Source organism: Gallus gallus, chromosome 4 (assembly GCF_016699485.2).
Source record: "Gallus gallus isolate bGalGal1 chromosome 4, bGalGal1.mat.broiler.GRCg7b, whole genome shotgun sequence".
Classification (NCBI taxonomy): domain Eukaryota; kingdom Metazoa; phylum Chordata; class Aves; order Galliformes; family Phasianidae; genus Gallus; species Gallus gallus.
The window spans coordinates 49,205,267-49,221,711 of NC_052535.1; the positions used below are offsets into that span (position 1 = coordinate 49,205,267).

Genomic DNA, 16,445 nt, shown 5'->3' on the forward strand with positions numbered 1-16,445 from the left:
GCCAGAACTCAGAGTCTTGTAACCTTACAAATTCAGATAAGTATTCTGATGCACCTTGCTGAAATACATCACTTAAGGACAGCTTTTAGAAAGGAAGAATTAAGGATTTTGTAAGGTTGTTGCTCCAAATGTCAATTATAAGGACTTGCCTTTACCTTGCATCTCCCACAGTTATTTTATGCTGTAGTTTTGCATACACACACAGTTCAAATACAGCTCAGTCTCTTTCACCTCAGAGTGGACACGCAGATCCCAGGCTGCCCATTCTACATTTCATTCCCAAGCTGGATCTCAATTCCCTTCTCCCCCCCCCCGAAGCACTGGGACAGGAAGCAGGGCATGTCAGGTAAGCATAGCAGTGAACTACTGAGCTTGGCCAACTGTGCCAGCACATACCAAGGAACAGCAGGGCATGAATGACTGTGACAAATGAGCAGGGATGCAGCAGAGCAAGCCAGCTCCACTGCCCCACGCTTCATCTCCCTGCACAGCACAGATTTAAAGACCTGCCAGAGCAGGTAAATCCAGTCACAACCTCTTGGAACCAAACCTGAGGATTTGGGAAGACAAACATCCCCCAAGGCAAACGCAGCTCGCTCCAAGCAAGCAAGCATTCCCTGCAGAGGACTTGGCAGTCTTGGTTCACATGAAGGAGCACCCTGCTCTATAACTCCAAGTGCTGGAGACCTGCTTATTCCAAAACTGGGCCACAATTCTCATGCATAGCACATGCTTTTGCCCTTGGCTTGAGTTATTTAATGAGATACCCCAAAGCAAATGAACCACTGCAGCACACAGCTTCTAAATTCTACACAGGCTGGAGATGCAGCAGCCTCCTCCACGCCACTCACAGCAGTAACACATGCAGCTGCATCAAGCTTTGTATGACTTGCTTACACTTCAGGCTGCCCAGCAGTCCCAAAAGGGACAAACTGGAGGCAAAGTCCCCAAATCAGGCTTCTCTAGCCATCCTACCTGCACAGAAGCCAGGAGCAGTGCACCCATCCCAACAGGGGGAAATGGCTTCAAACTAAAAGAGGGAAGATTTAGACTGGATAAAAGAAAAAAGTGTTTTTTTTTCACTACAGTGAGGGTGGTGAGGCACTGGCACAGGTTGGTCAGAGATGTGGTGGATGCCCCACCGCTGGAGAGACTCAAGGTCATGCTGGACAGGCCTCTGAGCGACCTAATGTAGCTGTAGGTTCGTGTTCACTGCAGGGGAGTTGGACCAGAAGACTTTTAAAGGTTCCTTCCAACTCAAATTATTCTGATTCTAAACGCTGTCCCTTCTAGCCACCTAGCACCACTGCACCTGGGATACTGCTTGGGAAAGCCCTACTGTATAAGGCACTGAAACCAAAAATAGGGCATTCCCCATCCTGAGCAGCTTTCAAAATCCAACACGTACTTCAGCACACAGTACAGGAAAACATCATTCACCGAGGCTAGCTTGGAACAGGACAGCATCCACACACTCTTCTCTGGGGACTTTAAAGGGTGCTTATAAACAGGAGGGAGACTGAGTGGCTGAGTACTGCCTGGTAGCAGTAGGGCAAAGCGAAGTGGTTTTAAACTAGAGGAGGAAAGATTTAGATGTTAGGTGGAGACTGTTCACTCAGTGTGTGGTGAAGCACTGCACAGGCTGCCCAGGGAAGCTGCGGATGCCCCATCCCTGGAGGTGCTCAAAGCTGGGTTGGATGGGGCCCTGGGCAGCCTGACCCAGTGGGGGGCAGCCCTGTGCACAGCAGGGAGTTGGATCTGAAGGGGCTTTAAGGTCCCTTCCAACCCAAGCCATTCTGTGATTCCACGACTTCTTACTGCGTATTTTACATGGGAACAAACCACCTATTTCATTTGGGAAACATCAACCGCTCTTTAGCCTGTGTGAACTTTATGCTTCCCTTCATTGCATGTAAGCTCTATGACAGCTTGCACATCTGGATTTATACTTCCAGCTTCCTGGCTCATCTCACTGGAAGAAATCATCAGGTTGCTTGGTTGGGCTACAGAAGAAAAATACTGCTTTCCTTAGGTTACATCAAAACCAAGCACATCCCATGGAAAAACTGCTCTTCTGAGCAACATTCCTGGCAAGGCCAAGACCCGGGGGAAGCACGGCTGTGCTGCTTAACAGACAGTAGTCACACACAAGGCTACAATTTCAAGTAATAGTTTTGTTTAAGCAACAAAACCATAACACCTCTAGCTTTGATGTTTAGATGTTGCTAGCCTGTACCAGACAAACTCACCACGTTTTAGAAACGCTTTATGTAAAAACTGCCCTCAACTGCATTTACATAAGCCCACAGAAATGAGGTCGGCAGAGTTACTCATACTGCTCACTTTTAAACCCCTCTTCCTTACTGAAATTACTTGTTAAATCCCCGCAAAAACATCCACTTGCATATTGCTTATTTTAATGGTAGCTTTCTTGAAAGAGCTTTTAATTAAAGAAGCATTTAGATTGGAAATGCTTCCGTGCCACAAGATCTCACTACGTTTGGTGCTATCTTTATGCAGCTACCTATGGCTATGCTACTAATCCATTCATTACAGCTACATACTTAAAAAAAGGCAGGGAGAGAAATTATCACCTGGCTTACATGTGGAAAAAACAAGGGCACAGCAAACCAAAGTTCCTTGCCCAAGACTTAGCAAAAGGGGGCCCCCAAATACTTGCAGCATGTCAGCCACATGTACCCTAATTCCCAGTGCTCCCAGTGGCTCTTGTAATCAAGAATCTAATAATGAATTACTGCATCACTCTGAAGGCAGAACAGCCAAAGTGAATTCCAGCAGGATGGATATTCAGCTACATGGAAACACAGAACCTGAGGTCCCCTTTCACCACTACTTCTTGACAATCACATAGCAGAAAGCAAACTGAGTTGTTCTTTCTTTGTCCCACTGACTACCAGCTGCACACCCCAGAAGGCAGCATACTTCAAGAAGTTTAGTTCCAACTTTCAGTCTTACTTCCTTGCAGCTCAGAGCATCAGGAAGGGTTTATGGCTGCTTAGTTGAAGAGCTGGCCACTGGCCAAAGCTGAGAATCGTATGCAATTTTTCCTAAGTGTAATTCAGTTCCCCAACATGGTGCCGCTCACCACCTCCAATGGATACCGAGAACTTGTGCCACAGTGACCAAACCCCCTCTTCACCAGAAAACCAAACCAGACCTGAACATCTATTAAGGCTACAAGAAAAATAGCATCACTCTGCAAGAGCTCACTCAAAGCCATGAAGGATGGCTGCATCCGAACTGCCTTGAGTTTCATGCTATTGCTTCTAAAATGGGTCCAGAGCAGTGGACCCTCCTCCTGATCCCAACACACAAGCCTCAACACCCATTGGGGAGCATCTTCCCACAAGCAAGATGGCAGCTCAGATCCTCAAGACTAACCAACCTCTGAAAGCAGATTTGAGAGGGCAGGGGGGCAGAAGGAACCATAAACTAGGTCAGATGTTTCTAAAAAATGCCAATTACTTTATTTATAACAGATCACACACAAATGTCATTAAATCTCAGCTTGCTGTTGTCAGATACTAGCTGAAATTCCCCACATTGCCTCAGCTGCCACATTAAAGTACCATGTATTCAATATTAATGAGACAGATGAAACAGAATGAGATTAGGTTGGCATTTTCAGAGATAAAAGGCGTTTTGTGACAGAAAAGTATTCCTTTAAAGCACAGAGAATTTTTCTTGGCTCAGATACTGCACACAATAGACAGGAAACAAAAGAAACCATTTTCAGAAGTATTAAAAATCTTCATCTTGGACTTCATAAGCCAACAAAGTATTATCATAAAAAGCAATAGATACAAATAAGAACAGCAAGCAGACTTCCTTGGCCACAGCCAGGGAGAGTTTTAGAGATAGAGTTGTTGACATGGGATCAATAAACCACTCTGTTTTAAGTATCTACAACCTTGTGCCTGCACACACACACACACACAGATCTTAGAGCTCAGATCCCTGGGACTGATCAAGGCACAATGAGAACTACCACTACTCAACCTGGACGTGAAAAAAGTCTGGAGGAGAAGAAAGAAGAAACCTACAGATGCAGTGGTTAAGTGGTGTGATTTACCACTGTAACAGGCCTCCAGAGGATCCAGCAGAATCTCCAGTCCTCTTGGGGTATTGACATAAAGATTTGAGGGCTGTGGGTATGTTCAGTTTCACACAGCTATTTCAAGCCCTAGTCACTGCTGATGCTTACAACTTGCACTATACCTCTCACAGCAAGTCCACCACACCTTTCAGCCACAGAAGTTGGCAATAAAAGAGAACTGTTTCCATTCACTTATCAGCAATTTCTGACAAAATTCAGTCTGGACACCATTTCAAGTTAGGCTGTTTCTAAGTAAGCTCACTTCACAGGTGTGTCAGAGACCTAGTTCTACTGATTAACACAAGAAGAGACAATGGAGAATAGAAATCTTCAGTCATACGCAGAAGCAAGAAAAGGACAGCCTAGGACATTTATACACCATTCCGAACACTTCCTACACAGCTCTGAAGGATTTGGGGTAATGCACATTATTACAGACACATGCCAAGAACAAATGTCAGCGATAAGCAGACTGAATCAGCCCTGGGCTGACAGGTCTTCACTGGGGTTGAAAGGAAATGATTTGCATGCCTCTAAATGCAAAGATTTGGCTGCTGGTAAACTCTACCTGAAAGCACGGAGGCAGATTTGTAGTTCTACCTCCAGTGCAGCCTATGCTCCTGTACCTTGCTGGGAATCATTTGCTGTGTGCTCCGGCAGAGGAGGGAAATACAGCTTGCACTGTCACTGAGCAAGCCAAGCAACCTGTTTACCAACTCATCCTCTCCCATTTCACGACCACCAGCCTGTCATCAGCTTCATTCAAACCGTGCTCACATGCTCAGGAAAAGCATCTGGCACACTTGGTGCAGTTAGTGTGCATCTGGCAGATAGACAGTGGCCTCCCTTGCTTGCAAAGCGTAACCAGCTTCATGCTGCACTCAGTTAACCTCCCAGCACACCGCCCACGGACTGCAGAACATCTTCAGATCCAAACAGGTGAGTCCTGAAGATCACTAACAGATTTCCCTCAGGAGTCAAAACATTGCTTCTCCTCTTCCACACCCACCATGGGGAAGAGGTTAGGATGATTCCTGAGTGAAACAGATGAGATGCATGCAGATCTCCAGAAACAATCCTTTTTTTCAGCTACTGTTTTCATAGAAATCAGCTCTCAGGAGCCACTAGCAAAGAAGGTAACATTAGTAGCAGAACCAAAACACCTTAACAAGCCTTTTCCTATCAGCTTTCACCCAGTATTCATGACCTGATCTGGTAAAGAAATTACCTGAAGACGTGGTATTTCATTAAGCTATTTTAAATAGCTAGATACCGTCCAAAAATAAACCCTGGTTGCAGAAGCAGTAGCAGAAGATTCACTTTGATGATACAAAAGATCCAAAGAAGCTACAAGCAGAGAGAAATAAATTTCATACATATATTAACTTAACAGCAGTCTGCTTTTTGCCACTGCCTTACATGGGACAACACTAAAGAACACGAAAACCTAAACCTACCAGGAAAAGATTCAGCTCCTCCAGATTTTCAGCAGTCTCAGAAGCATGTGGTGCAGGTTCAGCTCCTAAGGTCACACAGTCACTTCTCCAGAGGCAGAAGCAGCCTCTGTTTTTAAATAAGATCCGAGCTATCTCTGGGACTCCTTATCAATCACAGGGTACAGCACAGTTGTGCTAGTTTAGTGGCAATAACAGCCTTTACTAGGAGAAGAAATGTTCAGAGCAATCTTTTTTTTTATTAGCATTATTGCTCTTCGCCGAGACCCTGCATTTGGTTTTCTGTTTCTGATCAGGAGTGCTCTCGACCAGCGTTAGCACTGAATGCCAACAGCACCGCGGTGTTTGTCTGAGCCATTATCACGCATCACTTTGTACAGCAGGCTGGAGAGCTGTTCAGAGAGCTGGAAACTGTACTAAAAAAAGCTTGAAGAACTGTTGCAGCATTTGTTTATTTTAAATCACCTGGCCATACCCAACGGCTCTGAGGTGAAATTGCTTCGCTGGGTACTCCTGCAAGAGGCATTGCAGCTTAAGGGGGTTGGAGCTTGGAGACAAACCAAATCAACAAGGCCAGTCAAGGCAGAAACTAGGATAAGACCCTGACCCTTTCTGCATCTCCCCTGCAAGGAGAGCCACAAGCTGCTGCACAGCCTCATGCCTACGCTCAGTGCAACCTTTAGAGAGGGGGCAGCACACCAAGGGCACATCTTCAAACAGCCCTCGGCTGGGCAGCCAGGGCAGCCATCCGTCTTTCCTGGAGACTGGGAGGATGGGAAGGGGGCACAAAGCCTCAGCAATGAGTAAGTATTTCACTTGTCAGATGCATGCTGCTTAATCAATATGTATCATTATTTCAGAGCATTACTCAGACACTCAAACCAATTCCTCACGATCTTAGCAACACAGTCATAGAATCATTAAGATTGGAAAAGACCACTAAGATCATCTAGTCCAACCATTAACCCATCACCACCATACCCATTAAACCACGTGCCTAAATGCCACATCTACATGATTCTTGAACACCTCCATGGATGATGATTCCACTATTTCTCCAAGCAGCCTCTTCCCATGCCTTACCAAGAGAAGGCTCTTCCAAGGATCTCCACCCACAGTCCATCTCATTCCCAGCATCTCTCAGACCCACCTTCATCAGCAAGGACCTCCAGACAAGCACACAAACACCCTCAAAGATGAAGACCACCGTTTTTGTCCCTCATTTCACCATGAAAAAACAGGGAGCCTGGTGGCTCTGCTCCATTCTCCAGCGCACGTGGAAATGACTTCCTGAAGATGCTGCCCCACAGCAAAAGTCAAAATCCACCAATTCTTCAGCTCCATCAGTCCCCCCCGTACCTTTTCCTTTTTCATTCCCTCCCGTCCATGGAAACTGGCAATCTCTCATTATAAACAATTTTCAAAACAGACTGAGGAGTGCACTGCGCTGTTTCTTTTCCCTTGGATAACATTCTCCTCCATGGCCCCCTCCACAAAATTTGCATTCCAGCTTCATCTTCCATCACTTTGTTTGACTTGCAGGAGGTGGAGGTAATAGTACATGTATGTTTATGTTAGTGTTGCTCCTTCAGCCAGCCCAGGCTACAGTTCTGTAAACATTTAGGATAAACAAATAAAGAACAGGGGATGGAAGACAGAGCCCTCTTCCACACTCTGAACTGCTGAGATACCATCCAGAACTGGTCAAGATGGTTGGAATTAGCCCAAGAGAAGGATGGTCCCCTATCTAGGGGGATGCAAGTGGCTAATCTCTGACAGAGCCAGAGCAGATGACCATATGCACACAGCCACTCAGAGGAATGCTTAAGCATACAGCTGATGAAAGCCATGTGTAAGGTCCCATGGCAGCTCCTGGCACCAATCCTGCAGAAGTTTTGCTTATGCACACCTTTACATTCACATACTGAGATCAGCTTCTATTAAGTCAACGAAATTACAGGCAGTATGATATACATGTGCATTCACATCTGTGGGATTGGGGCCTTAAAATGAAAGCCACCCATCCCACCGAAACACACCCTACTCAGCTACAATTAAGCACAGACACTTCAGAGCAGCTCGAGGAAGCTATTTTTTATGCATGCTTTTACAATTAACATAACGCTGTATCCCATCAGAATGGGGAAGATTATGACTTGGGAACGTTATCTCAGTTTTAAGAAATCAAACCAACTCCCTTCTTGATCCATTCTCCTTTCTTTCCCCCTTCCTTCAACCCTATCCCCAACAAAGGGTAGGGCTCTGTGCCCTTAAAGTTACACTCATTAAGAGCTTGAAAAGGCAAATGCCCATCAGCTTCACTATGTAATCATTTCCCCAGCCTCCCTACCAACACAGCAGCATGCAAAGAGGCAGCAGAAGGGATTAGATAAGAAGGGATATGAGATAAGCTTCCAGCACCTACCAAACATCAGCCCACTTTCCTCCATCTCTTGTTCCCTCGGGGTAAAACGCCTCTAAAAGCACCGACCCCGGAGGACAGAGGTGTTCAAGAAACGTAGCACTGAGGGACGCGGTTAGTGGGGATGAGCTGATGGTTGGACTGGATGATCTTAGAGGTCTTTTCCAGCCTTAACGATTTTAAGGCACGCAGCCTGCCCAGAAGCTGCTTGCAAAGAAGCCCTTCAGCCCTCCTGCCACACACACACGGCTCTCACGCTGACGGACACTTTCTGCAGCCAGAATGCACGCAGTGAAACCACCACGCAGGCTGCTGGGAATGCTGTTTTGAGATCGCTCATGACCGCGGCTCACCAAAAGCACAAGAGGGTGAGCAGAGGTTGAAGAGAATGAACGCGGCACACACGCCACTAAGAACAGCAACTGCCCGGCAGGTCCGGAAACAAACGTTAAAGGAGACCTCCTCACCTCACCCCACCCCACTCGCATCCCACACGCGGCACGAGGGGCCGCATTCCAGCCCTCAGCCCCATCTGCCTCGCTCGCAGGCACTGAGAAAGTTGCAGGCGGGTGGGCCGAGCCCCCTCCTTCTCTCCCTCCGCCGGCCGACAGCGCACAGGAGCGCATCTCTCCCTCCAGCGGGGCGCGGCGGAGCTCCACTCGCGCTTCTGCAAGCGGAGCTCTCAGACTCCTTTTTTCCCCCCACATCAGACCGTATGAGTTTTTGCGCTGATTATTTCCCTCCCTTCTCCCTACAAAAGCGAACCCCTTTGTCTCTCTGAGCACGGGTATAAATCAATAAGAAAACGAACGAATGAACGAACGAACTGAACGACAGCCACCAACCCGCCGCCCGGCAGCCCAGGAGCGCTCGGGCTGCGCAAAGCGTCCCCCTCCCCACACACACATCCGCGCAGCGCAACGCAACACAACGCAACGCAGCCCACTCCCCCCGCAGCCCCCCGCGCCCGCACCCACCGCCGCTCTGCCCACGGCCACAGCCATCGCCGCACTCCCCGCCGCCTGCTGCTGGGGCTGCAACATGGCCACCCGGCGGGGCGGGCCCGCTCCCGCCCCGCCCCAGCCCCTCCCCGCCCCGCCTCGGCCGGGGGGAGCCCGTGGGGCCGGCGGCGAGGCGAGGTCGGGGTGCTGCGTGCTTTCTGCGCGAGGAAACGGGGCTTCGAGCACGGGGATCGAGCCCCAGAGGCTCCGAGGACCGATTGCCTGCACACGTGAAGGGCGTTACAGCCCTTAATTGAGCCCAGGTGCTGTCACCGCTAGCAAAGATGCTGCGGCCGGGCTCCCTCCCCAGTTCCTGCATACAGACCTCCCTGCGTGTGGCAGCTCGGTCTGCGAGAGCAAGGAACGAAACCCGGCAGGACAAGGAAACCCGCTGCACTCTGCCTGGATCTCAGCTACTGTAGTTCATCACGTTCCTCGTTCTTAAAAGAACGAGTTCCTCATTCTTAAAAGTTCACTGCTGTGAACGAATCTGTCCTCATGCAAAAGGAATTGTGATCTTTCATTCTAGAGACCCTACGGGGACTGACTGCATTTTTCCAAAGGCCTTTTGCTCTACTTTGAAGCAGTAGCGTGTCACTGCCTTCCCGACCGTGCGTGCCAGCTGCGGGGTGATTTGTTGAGATAACAGGGGGTGTGAAAATACACAGGTGAGCACAGAGCAGAGGTTAACTTTTCTCCTGGCTGAAATCAGCCACAGGTGTACGGCTCCCTAAAGAAAACGTCTCCTTTCACGACAGGAGGCTGCAACGCTGAACGGTGAGCTCGTTTTCTCTTAGTGCCAAAATACTGCTTCTTCCTGCCCCCGTTCTGTGGTTGCTGCTACTCGTGGCTTACACCAACAGCCCCTGAAGAAGCAAAAGAGCCACTCTACCCAGAACCCTCAAAAAGGGCAATGTTGAGGGAAAGATATTGAGGCCCTGGAGTGTGTCCAGAGTAGGGCAACAGAGCCGTGAGGGGTTTGGAGCACAGATGTCATGGGAGCGCATAGAAATGAGTTTGTTCAGTCTGGAGAAGAAGAGGCTCAGGGGAGACCTTATGGCTCTATACAACTGTCTGAAGGGGAGTTGTGGTGAGGTGGGAGTTGGCCTCTGCTCCCAGGTAGCTGCGATAGGATGAGAGGGAACAGCCTTCAGTTGCCTCATGGGAGGTTCAGGTTGGGTGTCAGGAAAAACTTATTCTCCAAAAGAGCGATGATGCGTTGTCACAGGCAGCCCAGGGAGGTGGTGGTGTTACTGCCCCTCAAGGTGTTCAAGAGCCACGGAGAGGTGGCACTGAGGGACACGGTCATTGGGCACAGTGGGGAAAGGCTGGTGGCTAGACGTGATGGTCTTAGAGGTCTTTTCCAGCCTTCATGATTCTATGAAATTCGGCACGCTGAAAGCCCCCACCCACACCTGAAAGCAATCAACTTACAGCATTGGTTTTGGTCCTGCAAATACTTCAGCGGTCATTTACTGATACCTGAGTGCGTTCCACCAACTTCAAGCAGAAGTCTTACAGGGCGAGGGTTGTGTTTCTCAGGAGGAAAGCCCTCCAGTTTTCATTGTAAGCAAGGTCATGCTTGGCAGTGTTGTTTAAATGAGAACCCGATACCAGAGAAAACTGTAAGGCACCTCCTGCTTACGTTGCAGTTCATCAAACCAAACAATATTTTCAAAGCAGTGCTGTCATTTGCTGCTGTTATTTAATTAAACTTTTTATCTCCCTGATCTACCCCGTTTTCTTGTTTGAAATCACAATTATGTCATTATGCTCCACACGTTTCCTCTCTGATGCTGCTGCTGAGGGCATGCTGCTATCGCACACCGGGCCTGAGCGCAACCAAGGGCTTAGGAGGAGAAAGGTGCCTTGGAGGACTGTGCCAAAAGCAAATGCAGGGCAATAAAACATTGACTTCGTATATGTCCCTTCTCCCAGCACCCGTTTCCTAGCCAGGTGAATGCTGATGGTGGGATGCAGCCACACTCCTGCACTATGCCACACCAAAAACCAAAAGCAGGATGTAGTACAGCATGGAAGCATCTTGCCGCTGCTGCTGAAACAACCTCGTTTAGGTGTGCTGCAGAACTTCCCATACTTCGCTGAAACTGTAACTTCTAACCTAAAAAGTTTCTTTCGGGGCTGTTCCCTATATTGCAGAGGCTACATTTTAGCAGTCCTGCAACTCCACCCTGCAATTGATCAGGCAAACCAACCTGCAGCAGAAACTAATGCAGCTTCGAGTCAGCAATCCAAAAGCACAGACCTGCAAAGCTCAGTTGCTTGAGAGCAGCACCATGCACACATCTGTTCCTGCAACTGCCAATGTTACCTCGATGTAGAAGTGTGTATGAAGCAAAGGTGTGCCTCTGAATTCCTCCACTCATCGATGTTTGATGAACACAGATGGAGACCCACCAGTGGATGCCAGCAAGGCGACTGATGTGAGGCAGTGGGTGGTGCGCTTCAGCAATGGCAACAGTGCTGTGAAAGACAAGCTGTGCTCCAGGCAGCCATGCAGCACTGCCACACCATGGAATGAACAGCATCTCGATCATCACATCCACATTAATTGGTGGATTATGACCAGGGAACTGTGTTCGGCACTGAATACTGGTTTCAGTGCATTGGAAATGATGGTGGCAATGTTGGAATACCACAAAGTTTGCACCAGGTGGGTCCCACAAATGCTCACACAGGAGCAAAAAGAACACCGTATGCACACATATCACGACCAACTGAACCAACACGGGGCTGAAGGTGACAGTTCCCTCAGTCACATCATTACCAGTGATGAGACACTGTGTCACCACTGTGAGCTGGCATCAAAACAGCAGTCTGAGGAGCGGCAACATTTGAATTCCCCATGGAAGAAAAAGCTCCCTCAGCAGCCCTCAGCGGGTAAAGTGATGTGCACTGCCTGGTGGGACAGGAAAGGGGCGATCCTTCTGGCTTCCCCACAATATGAACAAACCATCAACTCTGAGCACTGCACTGCAATGCTGACTAAGCTGAAGGCTCAAACTTCCAGGCAGGCCGGAGAAGAGGGCAACCTTTCTCTTGCAGCACGGTAACACCGGGCCCCAGACCAGCTTCGAGACAGTGACACTCCTGGCTGAAAGGTCCTACCACACCCACTGTATAGTCCGGGTTGTCCAGATTTGGCACCATCTGACTTCCATCCGTTCAGGCCAATAAAAGATGGATTGAGTGGGCAACATTTTCCTAGCAACGATGTCATGATAGGAGCTGTGAAACAGTGGGTCACCACTGCTGGTACAGATTTTTGAGAGCGTGGCATGCAAGTTCTTGTTAATCACTGACAAAAATGCATAGCTAATAGTAGTGACTATCCCAGGGAGGTGGTGGAGTCACTGCTCGTTAAATGTTGTTCTGAGGGACACGCTTTAGTGGGAGATACTGGTGATAGGTACACAGCTGGACTGGATGATCTTGGAGGTCTTTTCCAACCACGGTGATTCTATGTTGAAAAACAGTGCTTTGCAGCTCAGAATTTACTCCACAAAATCGTGATATTGTACTCTTTGTATCTGTTGATGTTTCCATGGAAATAAATAGGAGGCATTACTTTCGGAGTAACCTACATCCTTATGGTCACCCAGGAGCCTGCAGGAGTGAGGACTTCTACTGACCTTCAGCAGCAAGTGTCTGTTGAGCTCAGTTCCTCTGTGCCCCTATTCATTCCCTGAGCCCAAGACAGACAGTGCAGCACACCCTCTCCCACACTACTCACTCCACAAACTCCTCGCGGCTGTGAGGCTATCGCTGGGTTGGTGCCCACCAGGACGCTGACCTTACCCACGCTTTTCAGCTGTAACATACACCCAGGGAAGTGATGTGGTCACCATCCCTGGAGGCGTTCAGGAAACGTGTAGATGAGGCACCGAGGGACACGGTTAATGAGCACGGTGGGGATGGGTTGACAGCTGGACTCGATGATCTCAGAGGTCTTTTCCAACCTTCGCGATTCGATGACTACACGATTCTATGAGCGGTACACGATCGCCTCCGCAGCGCTGCGCCCATCCCCACTCCCTCGCAGCCGTCCCCGGCCGCCACCCGGGGCAAAGGCGCGGGAGGCGGAGAGGCGCAGAGGCCGGGCACGGCGGAGGCGGGTTCCCGGCGCGGCGCAGCGCCGAGCGGCCGGAGCATGGCGCGGGAGCTGAGCCAGGAGGCTGTGTTGGACTTCCTCTGGGCTGCTGGGGGCCGAGCCCCCAACGCGGCGCTGCTCCGCCACTTCCAGGGCTTCCTCCGCGACCCGGCGCTGACGGACGCGCAGCGTGGGGAGCGCCGCGAGCGGTTCAAGCGCCTGGTCAATGCCGTGGCCACCGTGCAACCCGCGGCCGCCGGCACCTCCAAGGACATCGTGCTCCGTCGCAGGTACCGCGACCTCCTCGACGAGGAGCTGCCGCCGCAGGAAGAAGAGCCGGAGGAGAAGAAGGAGGAGGAGGAGAAGAAGCCGTCCCCGCCGCCCCGCTGCGATCCGTGCCGGCGGCGCGACCCCCCGGGGAAGGGGCGGGCGGGCGGGGGGCAGCCCGGCGGAGAGGCCGCCGCTGCGGGCTGCGCTGCCCGGGGCCGCGGTGGGCTCTGTCTCGAGTGCCGCCGGGCGCTCCGCGATGCCGCCGCCGCCGCCGCCGCCGCCCCGCCGCCCCCCTATCGGAACCTCCAGGGGCCGCCCCCGTACCGGGCGCCGCAGCCGCCCTCCGCCGGACCGTCCCCGTCCCCGTCCCGGTGCCCGCAGCGGCCGCCGCATCCCGTCGGGTCTGCCTCTGTCGGGTCCCTGCCACCGCCTGGCCCCAGAGGGCTACTCCCAGCCCGGTCCCCGCTGCTGTCAGCGGGCCCCAGGATGCCGCCCCTCAGCGGGCCGCCTCGAGCCCGGTCCCCACAGCCGTCCCTCCCGGAGCCATCCCCTGCCCAGTCCCTGCGGCTGCTCTCAGCCCCAGAGATGCCGCCCCTGTCGCAGTCTCGGTCCCTGCAGACGCTCACTGCCGGACACAGCCCGTCCCCGTCACTGCTTTTATCAGGCCCGGATGCGCTCTCCCTGCCCCTGTCCAGGTCCCTTCAGACGCTCTCCACCAGGCTCCCCCCATCCTCACGAGAGGGGCCCAAGGTACGGACCCCCAACGGCCCAGCGCGACCTCGAGCCACGCTGCTGCACACGGCAGGGCCGCCCTCACCCCCAGCCCTGCCGCCGCCAGCAGGCCCCGGGGGGCTGTCCCCGTGCTCCCGGGCCCCTCCTGCCAGTCCACGCCTATCCCGGTCTGTGCTGCCAGCATCGGACCCCCAGGAGGCACCGGCTAGCATCCCCCCAGCTCCAATACCTGTCTTCCGCAGCATCAGGTGCCAACTTGCTCAGCTGGAGGTGTCGGATGACAGAGGGAGACTCCGTGCACTGCCCCAGAGGCGCCCGTCCCTGCACGTCCCAAACCGGGGGCCCACAGTGCCACTGGGTCGGCGGGAGCACGCTTGGCTGGTGGCGGTGTCAGCGGGGCGCTGGGCCCACGTGCGGGGACTTTTCCTGGAGGAGCCAGAGCTGGCCCTGCAGCGGGACTTCGTGTCGGGCTTCACGGTGCTGCACTGGCTGGCCAAGCACGGTGATGGGACAGGCCTGCAGGAACTGGCCGAAGCAGCACGCCAGGCTGGGCTGGCGTTGGACGTGGACGCTCGGTCGGGCTGCGGGTACACTCCGCTGCACCTGGCTGCCATACATGGCCACACGCTCGTCATCAAGGTGTTGGTGCTGCAGCTGGGCTGCCAGGTACAGGTGCGGGATGGCAGCGGGCGCCGGCCCTGGGAGTACCTGGGCAGCAGCACCTCCGGGGAGATCTGGCAGCTCCTGCAGGCTCCCCGGGGCACGATTATGTTCCCCACGCAGCCCCTGGCCTGTAGTGTGTCCTCAGCCAGCAAGGCTCCGCTGCCTGCAGGCAGGGCACCGCTGGCTGCGTGCCTTAAGCCACAGCGCGGCCGCCGGGGAGCATCCCACCAAGCCGGCAGTGACAGCGACTGACGGACAGCAGCACGCATCCCCTGCTCAGGAGACTGGATCTAAGGGGAAGGCAGGTGGGCAGGAAAAGCTGCAAATCCAACTGAACTTCTTGAAGAATGTACTCTTAAATTATTGCAATGAAACGTTGTCTGAATGTCTCTGCTCTCCCTTCGATTTCTTGCTTTCCTGAGAGCAAGAGGATGCAGCTCCTTGGCTGGAAGTGCGTCTGAACCTGGGGAATGACTCACAGAGTGACCAGCACAAGTGGGGTCATGGGCCTGGGGTCTTGAGCTGTGGTGTGACATTTGCAGCGTGGCCACAGTGCTGGCTTTCTCTCCCAGGGATGGGCTGCTGTTGGTGCTGGGGTTTGCAAAACACCTGCTTACACCACCTACATTCCGGGGAGTAGCTTGGGCTCCTTGTCTAATTCCAGCAGATTAAGGGATGAGCCCCTTTCCTAAAAATGCAGTTGGTCCAGAGCTGGCCTTCCGGCAAGCGTCCTCGAAGAGGGACTGGCTGTGGCAGAGGGCGGCAGCGGGAGATCCGCGCGGAGGAGGCTGCTCACACACCCACCCCGCCTTGCAGCCCATGCAGACAGGAATGTGGGGCAGCACCGCAGCCCCGCTCCTCTCTGCAGCTGCCCGGCGGCGCTCATCCTGCCCCCTCTCCGGCCCCACGGTCCTTTTCCTCTCACTAAAGCACTCGGAAGCGGTACCTGTGCTGTGGCTGCAGATGCCCGTTCCCATGCCTTAGGGATGGAAAGCATCACCACAGGAATCCAGGCTGGGCAGACAGGGAGTTCGCAGTGGGTACACGACCAGAGCTGTCTGTGCTTTCTCAGACACCCCAGCCCTGATTTTCCTTACAGGAGTTTGTGTGATGGGGATGAGTGGGACTGGAGGTCTGGGTGCAGAGAAGGGATGAGCAGCACGGTCATTCCCGAGAGCTTCAAAACCACAAACTGCCTTTGGGAATCCCACTGGACTTACAAAAAAATGCGTTCTGCTCACTGATTTGGCATAAATGAGCAGTCCAAAAATGCAACAGGTTAACCTCACACCAGCGCTGCCTGGCTCTCCCGTAGATTCTGTGTGAAGGCAGATATGGAGCTAAGATCTACATGACAGGGGCACATGGCTGCTGGGCTGATGCTCCCACTGCTGGGCGACCCCAGGAGCAGCAGGTGTCAGTGCCTGTGAGCGCAGGGCTGTCGGCTGTGGCACTTCGGGGCAGAGCAGTGCAGTAGGTGGGACTGGTCCTGTATTTGAGGTATGTGCCTAAATGTCTGCAGTTTCGGGGAGGAACAGGAATCAGGGTGGCAGAACCTGACCCTTGCATAACATCCATGCTGGGGAATGCCTCGAGCCCTTGCTCAAGCACTAATTGAGATCTCCACTTTGCTTGGGGTTTATTTGAAGGAGGAACTCTTTCCTCGCAGAAGAGA

At 52.3% G+C, this 16,445-nt stretch overlaps 2 protein-coding genes across 4 annotated transcripts in view; one reads left to right on the forward strand and one right to left on the reverse strand.

Annotated features, from left to right (window-relative positions):
• SEPTIN11 (septin 11) overlaps positions 1 to 9,010 on the reverse strand; it is a 53,275-nt gene extending 44,265 nt beyond the window's left edge. For 2 of the 3 annotated variants that reach the window (XM_420591.8, XM_004941161.5), the window contains exon 1: positions 8,971 to 9,010. In XM_420591.8, the coding sequence (XP_420591.4) occupies positions 8,971 to 8,997 (27 nt within the window). In that variant the 5' untranslated portion in view covers positions 8,998 to 9,010. Of the gene's footprint in view, positions 1 to 5,574 lie in introns of all 3 variants that reach the window. The other variant, XM_040699718.2, reaches the window with a different exon arrangement.
• A 4,150-nt stretch (positions 9,011 to 13,160) lies between these two features.
• Positions 13,161 to 15,159, forward strand: SOWAHB (sosondowah ankyrin repeat domain family member B). The gene has a single exon (XM_025150257.3). It carries the CDS (start codon positions 13,166 to 13,168, stop codon positions 15,020 to 15,022), a length of 1,857 nt encoding a protein of 618 aa, XP_025006025.2. The 5' UTR covers positions 13,161 to 13,165; the 3' UTR covers positions 15,023 to 15,159.
• The last annotated feature ends 1,286 nt before the right edge of the window (positions 15,160 to 16,445 follow it).

Bases quoted from the DNA above. Each gene is read 5' to 3' on its own strand.
- SOWAHB (XM_025150257.3), top strand. From the start codon at position 13,166: ATGGCGCGGGAGCTGAGCCAGGAGGCTGTGTTGGACTTCCTCTGGGCT.